The sequence below is a fragment of the Anas acuta genome, chromosome 16 (assembly GCF_963932015.1).
Source record: "Anas acuta chromosome 16, bAnaAcu1.1, whole genome shotgun sequence".
Lineage (NCBI taxonomy): Eukaryota > Metazoa > Chordata > Aves > Anseriformes > Anatidae > Anas > Anas acuta.
In genome coordinates, this window is record NC_088994.1 from 10,595,958 (window position 1) to 10,613,029 (window position 17,072).

Consider the following 17,072-nt stretch of genomic DNA (forward strand, 5'->3'; position numbering starts at 1 on the left):
CCGCCGCAACCCCGGGCTCAGCAACAACGCAGGGGATTCATTTCGGGGAGGGGGCGCTCACAAAGCATTATTTCCTCTCCTATCCCCCAAAAAAGGGCCTGAGCTGCCCGGCTGGGGGCCGTTTGCTGGCGTTGCCGCAGAGCATCCTTCGACGGCAGCACCGGGGGTGCGGGGGGAGCCCCTGCACCCCCAGGCGCTGCGAGGGGAGCCGGAGGAGGGAGTAATGTCTGGGAAAGTTTGTAGCGCCTTTCCCCGCTTTTAGCTCCTCGTCTGCTTTCTTGGTTTGTTTTCGAGGAAGCCAAGTGGTTATTTCGGGCGCCTTGTTTAGATAATTTCTTCTAACCCCCTCATCCTCTTCCACTCCTCTATTTATATGTATTTGATATATGTGTGTAAACAAATAAGGAGAAACTGGATTCATCGGCGCGCTCCTGGCCACCAAAATAAACAAAACGGAGGTGTTCAGACCTTGAAAATGCTCAGGAATGAGAAAATCAGAGCGACGTTTCCGAGCAGAAGGAAAATCCGAGGTTCCGACAAAAATCTCCGACGTTGTTACACACAGTGCGGGACGGCTCTGGGAGGAGGAGAGCTGATCTTCCCAAACCTGGGAAGCTCGACGGCCCCCTTCTTCGTTTCTGTTTAAATCCATCTTGTCCCTTTAATACAAATGAACTTTAAGCTCCCCCTGTCTTTTATTATTTAGATTCCTAGTCTTAATGACGCCAGGAGCAGCGCGAGCACACTCGCTAATAATCGTCGCGAACTGCATTTCAAAGAAACATCCCTGGAAGAAAAACACCGTCGTTAAAAAAATAAATAGAGACTCCACCAAAAATGATAATGCGGAGTCCCTGCTGCTGATGGGCTTAATGCGAGGGCTGCAAATCAGCACCTGCGTGCTAGATAAGGCAGATAACACCTCCAACAGTTACTTGCAGCACCCCCGTCCTCCTCGCTTTATTTTTAGATCGTTCATTTAGTCGGAGGGAGGTGGGTAGGTGGTTTTTTTTTCGTCTTTTTTTTTTTTTTTTTTTTTAAATTTTATTGTTATTATTATTTTCTTCTGCGATGCTCAGGAAAAAAAAAGGAGGGGGGGTGATGTAGTTTGAGGGGTGAGCCGTGGCTCTGCTCGGGCCTTTACCAGCAGCTCCCCGGGCACACAGATAGCCGACATCTCCGCAGCCAGCCCCGGCCAGGGTCAGCCTTTGTCCCTGTCACAATAAACAAACACTTGCTCCTCTCATGTAAATGAGCAGCGATCCGGATGCACCTTAAAACACTGGGAGAAGTCGTTGCTTTTGCAAACGATGTTCATTTTGTCTGACACACAGAAGCGCGCAGATCAAATGGCTGCGGAAAGGTGGCAATTTGGCAGGGCAGCATTTGGGGAGCACAGATGAAAGCGTGCTTCCAGCTCCCCAAAACCCGGCTCGCCTCCCACCTGGCTCCCCAGCCCCGAGTTGTGGCGAGAAGTTCGGGCAGGGAGGTTTTCGTTAAGGGCTGAAATAACAACGAGGGGAGAGCAGCGCCGCGATTCGCACCGCCTCGCATCGGGGACGCTGAATCAGGGCTGCTTTACCTACGAGGGATCCAAGGCAGCTGCAATAATCTCGCCGGCTAATTAAGGAAATTATACCTTAAACATCGGTAGCTTACAAGTTGTAATCAGTAAGTCAAAACTCTTGACAATTATGCAAATTGCGCTCCGACTGGCGCTCGGACGCTCCGGCGAGGAACTTTTCCCGATTTATTTCGCCCAGCAGCCGCCGGCCCCGTGGCACTTTTTGGGGTCCGGGCGCTGCAGCTCCCCGCGTGGATCGCAACAAATCCCTTCCACGCGTGTGCGTGGAGAAAAAAAAATCCACACCCATTACACCTCCCCACAGAAAAAAACAAATACAAATAATAAATAATAATAATAAAAAAAGAAGCGTGGGGGCACTTCGGGGGGCGGCCCCGCTGCTGCGGGGGGTGCCCACGCGTGCCCCCAGCCCCGCGCGTCCCCCGCGGGGGCGCAGCGCGGCGCGGAAGGAGGGGCCGGGGGCTGCGCGCTCCCTCCTGAGTGGCTGGCGGCCGCGGGTGCCGAGCCATCCCTGGGGAGGAGTTATGATAATCTATTGCCATTAAGGGCGTCTGGGCAGGGAAAAAAACCCGAGTGACCATTAGAGCGGCGGGTTAGTCCGTCGGCAGCCTCCATGCCTGCCAACAACTGAGCTCCGTCCGGGGGGCAGCTCCTCTTCCCCAGCGCCGACGTGGATTTACCGCCCGTGGGGGGGGGCTGAGCTTCTCGGCTGCTTTTTTTTTTTTTTTTTTTTTTTTTTTCGGCACCGCACACCTGGGTTGGAGGCTGGACGCCATGTTGTGGAAACTAGCAGATAATGTCAAGTATGAAGAGGATTGCGAGGTGAGAAGAGCGGCGAGGGGGGCGGGTGGGCAACGTGGGGGGGGCGGTGGGGGCAGCCCCGAGCCCCCCGGCCGCTGCGCGCCCCCTGCTCGCCTCCAGCCGAGATTCCTCCATTCCCCGAGCCTCTGCTTTGCTTTTCTTTGCTTTGCTTATTTTTTTAAACCATTTTTCCCCTCGAATCCTGGGGAAAAAGGGGAAAAACCCCGGCATCCCCAGCCGGGAGGAAGGAGCCTGTCCTTCCCCGCACGCACACAGCCGCGCCTGCAGGCGCAGGGCTGCGCCCCGTGGAGCGAGTCGGAAAAGTAAAAGTTGGGCAAGTGGGGAGCCCCGGGCAGAAGCGGGGGTGCCCGTGTAAAAGGGGGGAGCCCCAGCAGAAGGGGGGAGCCCCGGGTGAACCAGGGAGCCCCCTCGGGGCAGCAGGGGCAGGTAGGAGCCGAGGCAGGGCTGCAGCCGTCCAGAGCCGCCCTCCCCACGTTTCTGTCCGCGGTGGGAGCGGCTCCTGTAGGGTTTGCTCTCGGGTTTTGGGCTCTGACACGGCCGTGCCCCCCCCCCTCGGCTCCGGCAGGCGAGCTGTAGGTCCCGCTTCACGCCTCGCTGGGACCCCGTTCGCCTCTCATCACCCAGCGGTGGTATTTTACCGACCAGAAGCCGCTGGACCCCAGGATCGGGTCCGTGTGGACGTTTAATGTGTGCCTGCCGGGCTCTGGGGCGAGGGGAGGAGCGGGGCCGTCGGGCGTGGGGGGGCCCTGCCCGGGGCTCGGAGCCGCCACCCCATGGGGGCAGCGTGGGGCTGGCTAAACCGGGCCCCGCCGCTGACTGGGATTATTATTATTTTTTTTAATGATTCTTTGGAGAAGTTGTGAGTGCCTCGTGGTGAGGACAGCGGTGGGAACTGGTCCCTAACCCCTTCCCCGCGAGCCGGGCTCATTTCCTACGCGAACTGCATGGGGAGGAAAAAAAAAAAAAAAAGGAAGAGCCCCCGGTTAGGAGCGGGGCGGCTTTCCCTGTGCCCCCCGGGACCCGGCAGCCCTCACCCCTCACTGACCGCCGCCTCCCTTCTCCCCCTCCCCGTCTGCCTTCCAGGACCGCCACGATGGCAGCAGCAACGGCAACCCGCGGCTCCCGCACCTCTCGGCGGTCAGCCAGCACCTGTACAGCCCGGCCCCGCCGCTCTCCCACTCGGGAGCCTCCGATTTCCAGCCCCCCTACTTCCCCCCACCCTACCAGCCTCTGCCTTACTCGCAGTCCAGCGACCCCTACTCCCACCTCGGGGACCCTTTTTCCATCAACCCCCTGCACCAGCCGCCGCCGCCGCCCCCCAGCCAGCAGCAGGGCGCTTGGCCCCCCCGGCAGGGCCAGGAGCCGGCCGGCCTCGCCCCCCACGGTCGCCCCGGCCTCGTCCCGCACCTCTCGGCCCTGGAGAGCGGCTCGGCCGGGGGCCGTCGAGAAACCTACCGCCGCTCCGAGCTGCTGCTGCCCCACGGCCACGGCCTCGACGCCTCCGCCCTGGCCGACAACCTGGGCCTCCACGACATGGCCCATCAGATGGAGGAGGTGCAGGTAAGCCTCGTCCCCCCCCCTTCTCTATCCCCGGCTGCCGGAGCCTTATCCCCAACTCACCCGTCCTGCTGGCCCCAAACTCATGCCCCGCACCTCGGGGTGCCCCTCAGCCGCTGCCCGTCCGGCCCCAAACCCTGTGCCCCCCCCCCCCCCCGCCCTGTAGCTCCCGAGGTGTGTGCAACTTTCTCCCCTTTCTCTTTGCAGAACGTGGAGGACCAACACTTGTTAATGCATGACCAGACGGTCATTAGGAAAGGTCAGTGAGGGGCCCTGCGCCGCCCCCTCGGGTTATGGGGGGGTCCCCGCGGGGATCGGGGCGGCCGAGGCTTGGGGCAGCCCCCGGGGGGGTCCCGGCCCCTCTGTCGCGGCCACCGCAGCGTGCCCGTGGGCTCTGGGTGAGCAGCACCCGTGGGGGTCCTTTTTTTTTCCTTTTTTTTTTTTGCTCTTTAACTTCTTCCCCAGCCTCGGGAAGGGACTCGGTCGGTGTGAGGCTGCTCGGATAACCCGTAACCGGAGCGGTTTTGTGGCCGGGGTCCCGAGGAGGAAGGGCGTATTGACTCAATTTAGGCACACGGTCGTTGTAGGGTTGGGTTGCTTTTTTTTTTTTTTTTTCTGCTTTTGTTTTTAAACAAATTCGTGCTTTGAAAAAAAAAAAAAATCAGTGGAAGTTTCCTCCGAAGACTTCAAACAAAAACCTAACTGAGGAAAAGCAGAAGTGTTTGGCAGAGCGCTGATTGCTGCGTTTAGCTCATGGGAGAATTATTCCGCTGTCAGATGCGGCACCAAAGCCCTTGCCCCCTCCAGGGACCAAGGCAAACCTCGGCTCTTTTTAACCCTTTCCCACCGGCGCCAGCAGCCCCCGGCTGGGGCTCAGCGGGTGGGCGATGGAGGAGCGGGACGGCTGCGGGACGGGTGCGTGGCTGTGCCCCCTGCCCAGCCTCTGCCGGCCCTATGCACCCAGCCCCTGAAGCCGTTCCCCAGCGGGGGTTTGCTTTCAGTTCTTCAGCCCTGTTGTGCTGTCTGGTACGAATTTGCCGGGATTAAATTCCGCAGGCGCCTTCTGCGAGGTGGAAGGGGAGAGCCCGGCAGTAGCTGGGAGGCTTCTCCCGCCCCGGCTCGGGAGGCTGCTGCCAGCAGCCGAAGGATGCGGGTTTGTCTGCAGCTCTGCCGGGCTTTTTGTAGGACTGGACCCGCTAAATTGCATACCACATTTTTTTTATTATTGTTTTTTGAGGTGCCCTGTTTATTTTTTTTCCGGTTTTGTTTTGAGAAGTATATTTAGTTGTGTTCAGCAGTTCCTTGGACTGGGAGCGTGCAGAGGACTGCTGGTGTTCGGGGACTGGGTCGTGGGGAGCGTTTAGTGCCAAACGAAATCCTATCTCCCGGTCTGTCCTCGTGCAAAGAAAATTCACTTGCTACTCCGTATTTATTTTTCCCTTCCCTAAAAATCCTGCTTTCCCTCCTGCAGGTCCCATTTCCTTAACGAAAAACAGTGCTCTGAGTCTCCCCTGCCAAAAGGATGGATTAATCGGAATGGTCATAAACCCCAACGAAGTGTTCTGTTCGGTTCCGGGGAGGCTCTCCCTCCTCAGCTCCACGTCCAAATACAAAGTGACAGTAGCAGAGGTTCAGAGACGGCTCTCGCCCCCGGAGTGTCTCAACGCCTCTCTGCTAGGAGGAGTGCTCAGAAGGTAGGCTGCGACCCCTGCTCCCAGCCGGCTGCACCGGGGCTGTTGTTCGCGATCCTTTTTTTTTTTCCTCCCCCTGCGCCTGGTGTGTGTGGTTGCAGCCAGATTAGCACAATGACGAGCTAAGAAAAAGCCTTTTATCAAACTTCAGATTTTTCAGAAGCCCAACAACACTGAATCCTAATTGGCTTTGGAAATAAAACTTCTTTGCACTTCTGCCACTTCTCGGGGAGAAGTGCTATTAACAGCTCTGACAGCAATTCTCATTTGCTGTTGAAAATCGGATTTTTGTCTCTTAAAACTGCTCGTGGAGCTTTCTTGTTCCTGTGACGAACTGTCTCCCCGTGGAATGATTTTTGGATTAAATCTCGTGATCTTGTTGCATCATTACAAGGAGACTTTGTGTGTACTTTTTTTTGCACACACTTTTAATTTGGTTTGTGATCATTCTACAGCTGCGGGTTTTGGTGGTGCAGTCTGAAACATTTTGATTTTGACCTCTGCTGTGTTTCATCCTGGCTGGTTTGTAGTAAAGCATTTTAAAACTAGGTCACTTGAAAAGAGAGCCTGTCTTTTATCTTACCCCCAGTAGAACCCTATTGAATGTCAGTAACTGGAATTTCTCATCTTTTTTTTTTTTTTCTTTTTTAAACAAAACAAAAAAAGTCCCCTGAAGATAAATAAAGCTTTTTTTTTTCTTTCTTTTTTTTTTTTTCCTAATTACAGAGCCAAATCTAAAAATGGTGGCAGATCATTAAGGGAAAAACTGGATAAAATTGGCTTGAACCTTCCAGCTGGTAGAAGGAAAGCTGCAAATGTGACACTATTGACATCTTTGGTGGAAGGTCAGTCTTGAACGTGTCTTAAAAATAAACTTCCTTTCCCTTGTGTACAGCTTTTGTCCTCCAGGCAAAGCGTGGAAGGGCTGAGAAGTCAATGAACTCGATCGAGGGGGTTCTGTGTGTTTATAGTTAACAGTGAGCGTGCTGGGGACAGGGCAGCAGGTACCCAACGAGGTGCCTTTGGGGGGGCTCCTCGCCCCCCTGCCGTTTGTCAGGTCTCCCAGTTGTGCTGAGTACCAGCCACAGGCTGGGATGCAATCAATCCCTCCTGGGCACCGGGCTCTGCGAAATGGTTGTCCAGTCTGTTTCCTGAGGTTGTCTGGGGTTTTGTGAAGGGAAGGTGAAAGGGGTGAAACCTGGCACATCGCGGGGTTTGGTTCCCTACTGGGAAACCTGAAGTCCGTGGCAGCTGCCTGCGATGCCTGGCCTTACCTCCGCGGTATCCTCAGAAGCTTTTCTCATAAACAAGCATATAAAGTGAGATTTATAGCTTTTGACTTCCTGATGGGAAACTGGAGCCCCTTTAATCTGTAACATGCTGTGTGGACCCTCTCAGTTAAGCTGACGGCAGGGTGTATTTACGTGGCTGTGTGGGGTTATGTTTTGTGCTGCTGTTGAAAGCAGCTCCTGGTCGTGGTACAACTTAATAGGAGTAGAAGCAGCAATTGAAACATGACAAATGATCCAATGATACCTTGCTGCTATTTCATTTCTGCATGAGCTGAAATAATACGGCAACTTCCATTTAAAACCTTATTTTGGAAGTTGGATTTAAGAGCTGCCCGAGAGGCTATGTGCGTGCGCACGCACACGTGTGTGTTACAGGTACAGCCTGATGATGTCAGCCCAGTGTTTCTGTGCATGATGGAATTGCCTTAATGAAAAAAGCTGTGTAGTTATAAACCTTCCAGTTTTATTTTTATATGAACATTGTTGTTTTAAAGGAGCTAGAAAATGTACTAAAAATCGTTACATGGGTGGAATTTAGTTGCAAGTTTTTTTTAAATATCAGTGGGAAATTTGTTATAGGCTAAATTCTAGTCCTTGCTAAGCAGTGAATCTGCATAGAAACAAAAGAAAAGCTTTTTCCAGTAAAGGGAAGGGAATTCTTTTTCATAGCTGTCATCATGTAGTGTTGTTTTTTTTTTTTTTTTCTTGATGCAAATTTACCAAGAAACACTGATCTATTGATTAGAAAATGGTAATGAATGGTATGGTAGAAAATAAGTGTCCCTTTCTAAAAGAGTAAATTCTTGAAGTGTATTCCTCTGCTTTGCTTAATTTCCCCGATCTCCTTATAATAAATAAGCACTGCAACATTTAATAACTATTCCCCTCTGCCCACGCCAGGTGAAGCTGTACATCTTGCCCGTGACTTCGGTTATGTATGCGAGACAGAGTTTCCTTCCAAAGCAGTGGCCGAATATTTAACTAGACCACACATGGGCCGCAATGAAATGGCGAACAGGAAGAATATGCTTCTTGCTGCAAAGTAAGTTTTCTGGCTTTGCATTTTTTTCCCTCTTTTTTTAAAGGTGGTTTTGTCTGACCATGAGTATCTGTGGTTGTGGACAGTTTGCTACATTTTCATGTGTAATTTTAATCAGGGAGAGGAAACAATTCTTGCTTGGTTTTGGTTTGAATTCAACTATGACAGTAGTTATTTTAGTCTGAACCAATAATAATAATAACCCTGTATGGTAATTCTAAAGCAGTTTGGACCACTTTTTTTTGTTTTGTTTTGTTTGTTTTTCTTTAAAACGGTAGTAAAAAAAAGAAAAAAAGAATCTGAGCCTTTTACCAGGGTAGCTGTATCTCTAGGAAAAAGATGTCCCTAGGGTGAGACAGGGCTGAGGACCTGGGGGCCAGGTGTGGCAGGGGAGTGTGAACTGGGACGGGACTGGGAGCTGGTGGCTGCCCTGCCTGCGTGTGTGCAGCCCAGAGAGGCAGGAGCACGTGCACCTCCATGGAGAGTTACTGGTGGGCACAGCGGGTGGAAGGCAAGCTTGCCCACTGAGTCCTTGTAGCTGCTTTTTTTGGCAACAGCATTCCCCTGTGGGACTCTAGAGATCAAAGTGTGAGTAGTCCCATTTCGGTATCAAAGCTGAAGATCTTTAGTTCAGTGAAAGGCAATGTTTAGTAGATGGGAGAAGTCCCTGTTCTTAACGAAATTCTTACTGTAAATCCTGGTGAACAGGGGAGGGAAGGCTAAAGGAGAAGCTTTGTTAGAGCTGTTCTGCAGACACTGTACCTGTAAACAGAGCATGTACTGAACGGGTCCCTGGTAGGAAATACCTGTGTTCAGCTGTGCTTATCTTACACCAGTGGCTGGAGAGCTCGCTGTCCCCTTCCCACACTGACGTTTAACCAAAGGCCTTAGATTATGATCCATCCTGGTCTGAGATGTTTTCTGGTTTGGGTTGGTGCAGTTTCTTCCTTTGAAAGCACCGTCACTGTGCAGAGGATCTGAGAAAAGCCTGGTTAAACTGATGAGAAGAGTTGTTTTGACTTTATGCTTGGATTAGGCAAGCAAAATCCTGCCCTATGCAGGGGTTCCACATTCCTCCTGGTGCTGAATTAATCCATCTTTCCCTGAAAAAAGAGACCTCCTTTATCAGGACTGTATTTCATAGTAATATATTTGTCGTACATTGAACCTTTTGCTTCTTACTGAGCATGAGCCCTTTGGCTCTTTAGAATTGTTATTGGTATTGTTATTAATCCTAATAGCAGGCATCTTTTGGAAGATGTTTGTGATTTGAGAAATTCTGATAAAGTGATGATTCTGTTAGGATTGCTCATCTCAAGTGAAATCACATCAAGGAGACAGATTTACAAGCAGCAAACAACATATGCTGGAGCGTTATTAACCATTCGTGTTTTGCCAGGCATATGTGTTCGTGTTTGCAGGATCAGGGCCTAGGTCTCTATGAGAGAGGGGATGTACGTACACCACGCACAACTAGATCGAATCTCCTCTTCAGCTGCTTTAGTCTCTTTAAATCACATAACTACAGCTGTGGAAGTTCTCACAGAAACTAGCCCCTACATCCCAGCCCTGCCTGAAAATCTAGAGCAAATGATGTCGAGCCAGACAGCAGAGGTGGAGAGATTATTCTGCAGTGTGGGGATGTGTTTGTGTGACACAGATAAAACAGAAGGTTTGTCAGATGCTAATGCTAATAAATGAGCTTTAATTTTGGACTGTGAACGCTGCTGTCTTGCTGTTGATGGAGTAATGAATTTCTGAAAACTTTTAATTCCCACGTAACAGCCAAATAGTTGATGTGGATTTTTTTTCTTCCATTATTTCTATATATTTGCTTGTGCACAAATTCCTACCGTGGTATAAAGTGAGATCACTTTGTGTCTTACAGGCAGATTTGTAAGGAATTCACAGACCTCCTCACTCAGGACAGAACTCCTCTTGGAAACACGAGACCTAGTCCCATCTTGGACCCTGGCATCCAGGGCTGTTTGACTCATTTTAGCCTGATCACACATGGCTTTGGGAGTGCTGCCATCTGTGCTGCCATGACATCCGTCCAGAACTACCTAAATGAAGCATTAAAAATAGCAGACAAAACATACATGAACGCTGGCGACCAGAGCCCTGCAGAAACCAACAAAACCATCGATAAAATGGATAAGCACAGGAAATAAAAGGAGAGAAACCAGACTTTAAACTCTTCCTCCTTAACACAGACTGGGATCTTCTTGCCGGGGGAACGTAGAAATTTGGGTACTTTTTTTTTTTTTTTAATAAGAAAGGGAAAACGAGGAAAAAAAATCATCTTATTCAGGATCTTCACTCCTCCTGGATCCATGAGACAAGTCTTTCTAAAAGCTGCAGTATCCCTTATCTGTGGAAGCAATTACCAGAAGATAAGTACTTGGTACAGGTGTATTGACATCCTTTGCTGTAAAAGTGGTGCTATAAGGGTTTGGATGGAAATATGCAAAAAGATATATTTAGATTTCTTTTCCACATCTAAGTATCTAGAGGTGACCAGCTTCGTGTATAGCTTTTAAGATACGGATTTTAGATGGAAGTCTATTTGTTATCAGATAAAAATATCAGGGTTTTAAGTCTCTCTTAATGCAACAGTAACAATAAAGCAGTATTAAATAATGGTATATAGATTTATGTACATTAAAATTTTTTATAAACACCTGGAAATAGTAAGATTATTCATTTTCTTTTTTTTTTTTTTTTTTTCTCCCTTTACTTGCAGATTACCATAGGAGAGTACTAAAACCCTGGTAAACGTAAAATTATCTGATGGCATTTGACATGCTTATTTTTATGGAAATATTCAGGCTTTTAAAAACTGCAGTAATGTTGGCTGCAGTTGGTATTATCTTGGTATTTTTTTAACAAGGAGTAGACGAAAATGAAAACGCTTTTAGAAAATTAACTTTCTGTGTTTAAGGATATTGCAGCTTTATTGACATATTTATATTGTCTTGTTTTTAAATTGGGGGGGAAACTTGAAAGAATAGGCACATAACTTTTTTTTTTGAACTTTTTTTTTTGCCTATTAAGGCCAAAAATATTTCCAGGGAGGCTTTATGCATACTAAGGGAAGCAGTGTGTTGAATGTAAATATTTATTTATGTGTAATTTAATCGGATTTGTAAATAATGGTGAACTTTTTAATACTTTTTTTTTTTTATAAATGGGTTTCAAATTTTAATTTTGGTAAGTATTTCAAAGGTAATGGGTAAGCTAAACATATCTTTAGGTTTATGCACAGGTATGTTATACAGGGTATTTAAGACTTGTTTTTTAAAAAATATCTCAATTCTTGCCACTGAAGATTAAATCTAATCTGAGGTGTATGTTCACAAAGCAATAATTTTGTGCATCATTCACCTGATAACTGACTAGACATGCAAAATGAGTGTGTGAGTTAGTGTGTATGTGAATAATGGAGGTTCTGAACTATCTTTACATATTTGTAAATGTTCCCAATATAATTCTGATGTATATGATAACCATATAATAAAAATATTCTGGATAGAAGCATGGAATGTTTTATTAACTGAAAACGGTTTTGTTTTCTTTCTATACTTTGGGAATGTGGGGTGAGTAGCACTAGAGGACATTATGTATTGAGTCATAATTGCAGCACTTTGTTCAGATTAACAGAACAGAAATATAGAGCTGTTTGCCAGTAAAACTAATGGTTTCAATTAAACATGCTATGTATCTCCAAGAATCCTTTTTTTTTTTTTTTTTTTCTTCCTAAGATGTCATTATCATGCTAGCTGCCTATTTAAATAAAACACAAACTAAAATCTAAACACAAACTGCAAGGCTTCCTCTAAATAAAAGTCAATCTTACCATCTTTGTCTTCCAGTGAATCTGACTTTATTAGAATAATCTGTCTCTAATGATAAATATTTGCAAAATCTTGGCATGTGAAATTTGATAGATCTACCATCTGGTTTCAGCCCACTGTTACTGCTGTTAGGAATTTTACAGGATTTTGCAGAAAATCCCCAACATACTCTGTGTGGTGGTGGTGGTGAGGCAGGATCTGAGGCTTGCAGTGGCATTCAGTGTCTCGGATACAAAAGAGCCAAACCTTCCCAACGAGAAACGTTTCAGTGCTCTCTCTAGAACAGGAGGAACATGAACTTGGGCTTTATGCTTTCCTTGGCATTGCAACACCAGATCAATCTGTCTGGCACGTGGCTAGGGCAAACACTACAAATGGGCACACTGTGGATGTAACTGTGAGTAAGAATTTGGTTCAGATCACAGCATTGTTACTTTCACAGGTGTGGAGAAGGGGCAATATGTACCATTTTCAATCCATATTCTCAGTATTCTGCCTCTTAAGAGGTAAAGGCAAACTAATGAAGGTGTGTAGGAAGAAGAAAGATAGGAAAGCTCAAAGAAATGAATGAATCTGTTACATCAATGGTGAGCTGTGGAAAAAAATTTTTTTTTTTTTTTTGAGTTGTAATCCAGCTTTCTTCTAGAGAGGTGTGAAATTCCAGTTTGCTAGGCCCATTGTAGCATTTGAGAAAAGCGTTTTGGACAATTTGTAGCCACAGGTGTACACAGGATGTGATGGCTTACAGAACTTCTAAAGTATACCCCAAATACATAATTATATTTCAATGATATATACAGAAATATGCAAGGTATGATAAGTGCTAAAGGACAATTGTTGTTTAGACAATGCAATGTTAGGTGTTTTTTGTTTCTTTTTTATTTTATTTTTTCCGTTTCTGTTATTGGACTGCTTATACCACATATATAGTAAGATATTTTAGCTAACAGACAATGGAATCTTGCTTTTTTATTAATGCACAAAACCAGGCTCTGAAATAATTGCCCCTTGGGATAGGAAATAAGGATGTTTCCATTTATTCCTGTGTGCATTCAAGCAAAGCCAGTCAATTGTCTAATGTACTGACTTGGGTTCTATTTATATGTTTGGAACACTAGAAATACTGAGTTTCCATTACCTTAATGCTTTTCCTCTACTGTATGTTTTAGATGGTACATTATTTTGAGACTCAACTACCTCAAACGCTATGCCAGTAATATGAAAGGACAATGTCTACTGCTCCATTCACAGCTAAACTCTGACCTGAACTTGTCTGTCATCTGAAATGATTAATCTGACGAACGTGTAATAGGTTAGTAACTTCTTGGGAAAGCTAAAAAGTAGTTAGCTGAACACACAGAAAGTGTTTTGTTTTGTTCTCCCTTGATCTTCAAATCTCTGCTTGGTACTGCTTTTACCAGGCTGTTCCTGAGTTGGCTAAAATAAAAAGGCTGAATGCAGCACTCTGCTGAGTTAAGCTTTTCATTTCCTTTGAAAACTGAATATCTAAATGACTTTGATGCCTCATCTCGTCCCTTGCCCTTCTACCAGAGAAATGATGGTTAATTTGGTATTCATGTGGGGAAATGATGTTAAACTATTAGAACTTAAAAAGCAAAAATTATGAAGTCAAAATGGTCCATTTTAAGTATTAACTTTCCGCAAAAGTATTTTGATACATACCCACAAAATAATTCAATTTATGTTGCTCAATATACAATATGTTTGTGGGAGAAAAAAAAAAAAAATTAATCAGCTCTTGCCTGTCCAGCAGCAGCAGCCGGGAATCTGCAGGATGTTGGGGTCTGCCCAGGCAGTGCTGGAGCTGCAGGAGGCAGTGGAGCTGCTTGCTTCCACCTGTGGCAGCCTCGCTGTAGCTGATAATTAATTATAAATATGATTATACATGGCCCCAGCTCCAGAAATCATTTGACCTCACAGTTGTCTTGCTTTCATCTTATTTTTTTTTCTTGTTTTCATGGTTTCAGAGAGAAATAATGATGCAAAGCTACTTGTACTGAAGAAAACAAGCAGAAAGATTTAACTCCTGGGTTAATTTAGTTACTGACTTCAGTTAACTTCACTTTCAGCTCAGTTTTTGCTTTACCCTTCACTTGTTTCACTGCTGCTTGCAAACTGTTTGTCTCATCCTGCCTGCTTCAGCTGCAGCCCTACTGCTGTCTGCTCCTCTGCTCCCTCAGACCTTTTCATTACAAATAAATGCAGCAATGCATCTTGAAATGGGTCTCACTTGCTGTGAGAGCCTGGTTTATGTATTTGTTGCAGCCCTTTTCTTCTTCATTTCTTTCTTCTGAAATTCCCGAACTACAGGGTGTGTCTGGTGACAGTCCCAGGTTTCTGTAAGGGGAACCTGGAGCCAATTTTGCCGAGTGCTCTGGGGTCCCTTTGGGAGTGTGACCCAAGGCCTGGTGGTGAGCCACAGGGAGTGCAGATGGAGCCATGCAAATGAGAATTTGCTCCTAAACCCTGGCCACAGCCAGATACACCGTGTCTTTGCAAAATCTGTGTGTTATCCAAACCATTTGTGGTCTCTTATAACATTTCTATGGTGCGTGGCTATTGCTGCTGCCTATTACCTAACGTCACACTATCCACGTAGCTGCACGGATAACCATCTCTGCAGAAATTACACTGGGCCTATCCTGGAACCGTATAATTAAATTATTAAATCCTGTTCTGTACCATTGGCTGCCTTCTCCTTTCATTTTCACTTTCAGAGGGTTATATAAATAAGCTTTCTCCCAGTTTCTGATACCGTTTTTGCATTTATTGGATGTTCTTGCATGTCTTACACGGATGTTCCAGATGGTTTCCATGGGCCGTTATTGTGTAAGGTCTGGCCACAAATATTCTATTTTTTTCTCTCTGTTAGCTAAACAACCCCTTTTAACCCTTTTGTGAGGGCCTTGCTCACAGGCTCCTACTGGTCTGTGACACATTCTCTGAACTCCAATGGATCTATATTTTTGCCCGTGATTTTAAATTCCAACCACGTAATCATATTGGCGCTTACTCCCTCTGCCACGAAATTCAAATTCTTGTTTACCAATAGCTCAGAAAGTTCAGAGATCTGCAATACATGAGATAACAGAATTAATTTTTTAGATGAGCTTTAGAGTTTGTATTTCCAGGTCAAATAGCCTAAAACTAAGGGAAAAGAAGCAGCTTAAAGTGTCTATACATGATAGTGCTGTACTGATACCAAGTGGGGCTCAATGATGTAGTTCTTCAGCTGATCGTTGTAATCCAAACCAGATTCCTAGTTAAAGAGTTCTTCAATAACATCAGAAAGTGGCCTAAAATGATGCCAGCACCCCTGATATACACAAATATGCTAAACAGAAAGGATGGAAACTGTGTTTGCAATTCTCTGGTGTGAGGGTGCCTATCTGGGAGCAGAGCCACCTTTGCCCAGTCCTCATCCTGTCCTTCCTCCTGTGCATCACATCAACTCCAAAGAGAAACAAAGGAAATAAAGAAACAAAAACAAACAAACCAGAACAAAACATGAGCCATGCAGGCTTTGAGGCATACTGGGTGAAATGGAAATTTTGCCCGTTGTAAGGTAATAAGATGCCCTTTACATTGTGTCAGGCTGTTGCACCTCTGCTTGCTGCTGGAAGTCTACAGACCTGAAACAGCCACGAGGGGTGAAGAAGAGACCTGCACCCGTGGGCCATGCTGCCAGGGCTGCAGGTATGGGGTCATCTTCAGCCACCGCTCCCTTCTGTCTGCTGGAGGACAGAGGGGCAGGGGCAGAGCACAGCCCGTGCCCTGGTGCAGCCTGGTGCTGGAGTTGAGCTGGGTGCTGGACTGTGAGCCGGAGCAGGCTGGGATGGAGGCGCACGTGGTTTTGGCTGTACAAGAGAAATGGTAATTAACCTCCAGCACAGGGGCAGGGCAGGTAGCTCGGGCCAGTAATTTTCTCCAACTCGTGCTGCAAAATTTACCTGAGCTCATTTGTCAAGCTTTGAATCCTTAAATCTATAACTCTAATTAATTAGGAATCTCTAATTACCCCAAAATGGTACTTTATATTTAAGGCTAAGGTGTGGCGAAACCCAGAGAAAACATGAGAGAAGCTGGAGGATGTTCAGGACTGGAGATGCCAGGAAAAGGTGCGTTTTCTGAGATCAAGGTGCACGTAGGTGCAAGGGAAGCCAGATGGTTCGATGCGTCAGTGAGACCCAGGGCAGGTCCTGAACTGCCAGAAGTCACTGTCCAATATTCGGACATGTCTCCTTGGGTGTCTTATAAGGGCTCATTTCTCAGAAAGTAATGGCCACCAAACCCCTTAGCAGAGGGGCCTTGCATTGGAGATCCGAAATCAAGCAACCTTTAGGACTCAAACCCTGGGTTGGGTTTAACACAGAAGCACGTTGGACAAGGCTCTGGTGCTTTACAGCTTCAAGCAAGAAACCCCAGTGGGGATATTATTGAAAACATCAGTGCAGACAGGTTCTGGCCCTGCCCTCATAAGAGGAAAAAGCCCTTTCACAGTTAAGGTCTTATTATATTAAGTTAAAAATTTATAGCTTTTAACTAGGCTGTAACCAGTTAATGTGACTCAGGCAAGGGTGTAATGTGAATGGAGGCATTACTTAGAGCTACCGTTTTGCCTTACTGCAGAGATTACAGTTTTCCAGACCTCACATGTGAGAGGAGCCCAGCTAAAGCACGTTTAGGAACTAGGCTATGAGGTCATCTGATTAAATGAGGGGAATCAGCTGGGTTTGGGGCTTATTGACTTCAGCAGTGCTGCAGCCAAGAGCCTGAAACGTTTATTTCTGAGTATTCTTAGGCTGAGCTCCTTCCTTAGAGCTTACGAGCACCACTGCTTCAGCAAAGGTAACTTCTCAAGTCTGCTGTGGGTGTCTGGTAACAGGGTGCATTGTACAGTGGCTGTAGGCAGGGTGCATCTGCATGTGTATGAGGTTGTTGGGATGATGGAGGAGGAGGAAGATTATGTATGCTTCTAGATAAGTGGTAGGGTCTCCTTTTCAGAGCCTCAAGTACTGTTTTCTAGTTCCAATAGTATGAAATCTTTGTATTGCCCCAGTAAATAAACAGCTGTAGTTAGTGGCTTTGTCTGGTGGAAGATAAAAGTTGATAAGATCCTGGTAAGGCTGTTTTGAGGTGCCTTTGTTAGCTTCACTGCAGTGTTTCCAGGGATTCATTCCAGAAAAAAACTGCTAGTCCAGGGAAAGA

General features: G+C 46.7%; 2 protein-coding genes across 21 annotated transcripts in view; both read left to right on the forward strand.

Annotated features, from left to right (window-relative positions):
* The first annotated feature begins 2,146 nt into the window (after window positions 1-2,146).
* TFAP2C (transcription factor AP-2 gamma) lies at window positions 2,147-11,523 on the forward strand. Its single transcript, XM_068700583.1, has 7 exons — window positions 2,147-2,407; window positions 3,491-3,967; window positions 4,172-4,223; window positions 5,436-5,658; window positions 6,382-6,500; window positions 7,848-7,989; window positions 9,875-11,523. Exons 1-7 carry the CDS (start codon window positions 2,360-2,362, stop codon window positions 10,158-10,160), a joined length of 1,347 nt encoding a protein of 448 aa, XP_068556684.1. The 5' UTR covers window positions 2,147-2,359; the 3' UTR covers window positions 10,161-11,523.
* Window positions 11,524-16,580: 5,057 nt separating this feature from the next.
* SPO11 (SPO11 initiator of meiotic double strand breaks) overlaps window positions 16,581-17,072 on the forward strand; it is a 326,125-nt gene continuing 325,633 nt past the window's right edge. For all 20 annotated transcript variants that reach the window (XR_011101799.1, XR_011101798.1, XR_011101801.1 and 17 more), the window contains exon 1: window positions 16,581-16,712. The gene's annotated coding sequence lies outside the window, so the exon portion shown is untranslated. The remainder of the gene's footprint in view (window positions 16,713-17,072) is intronic.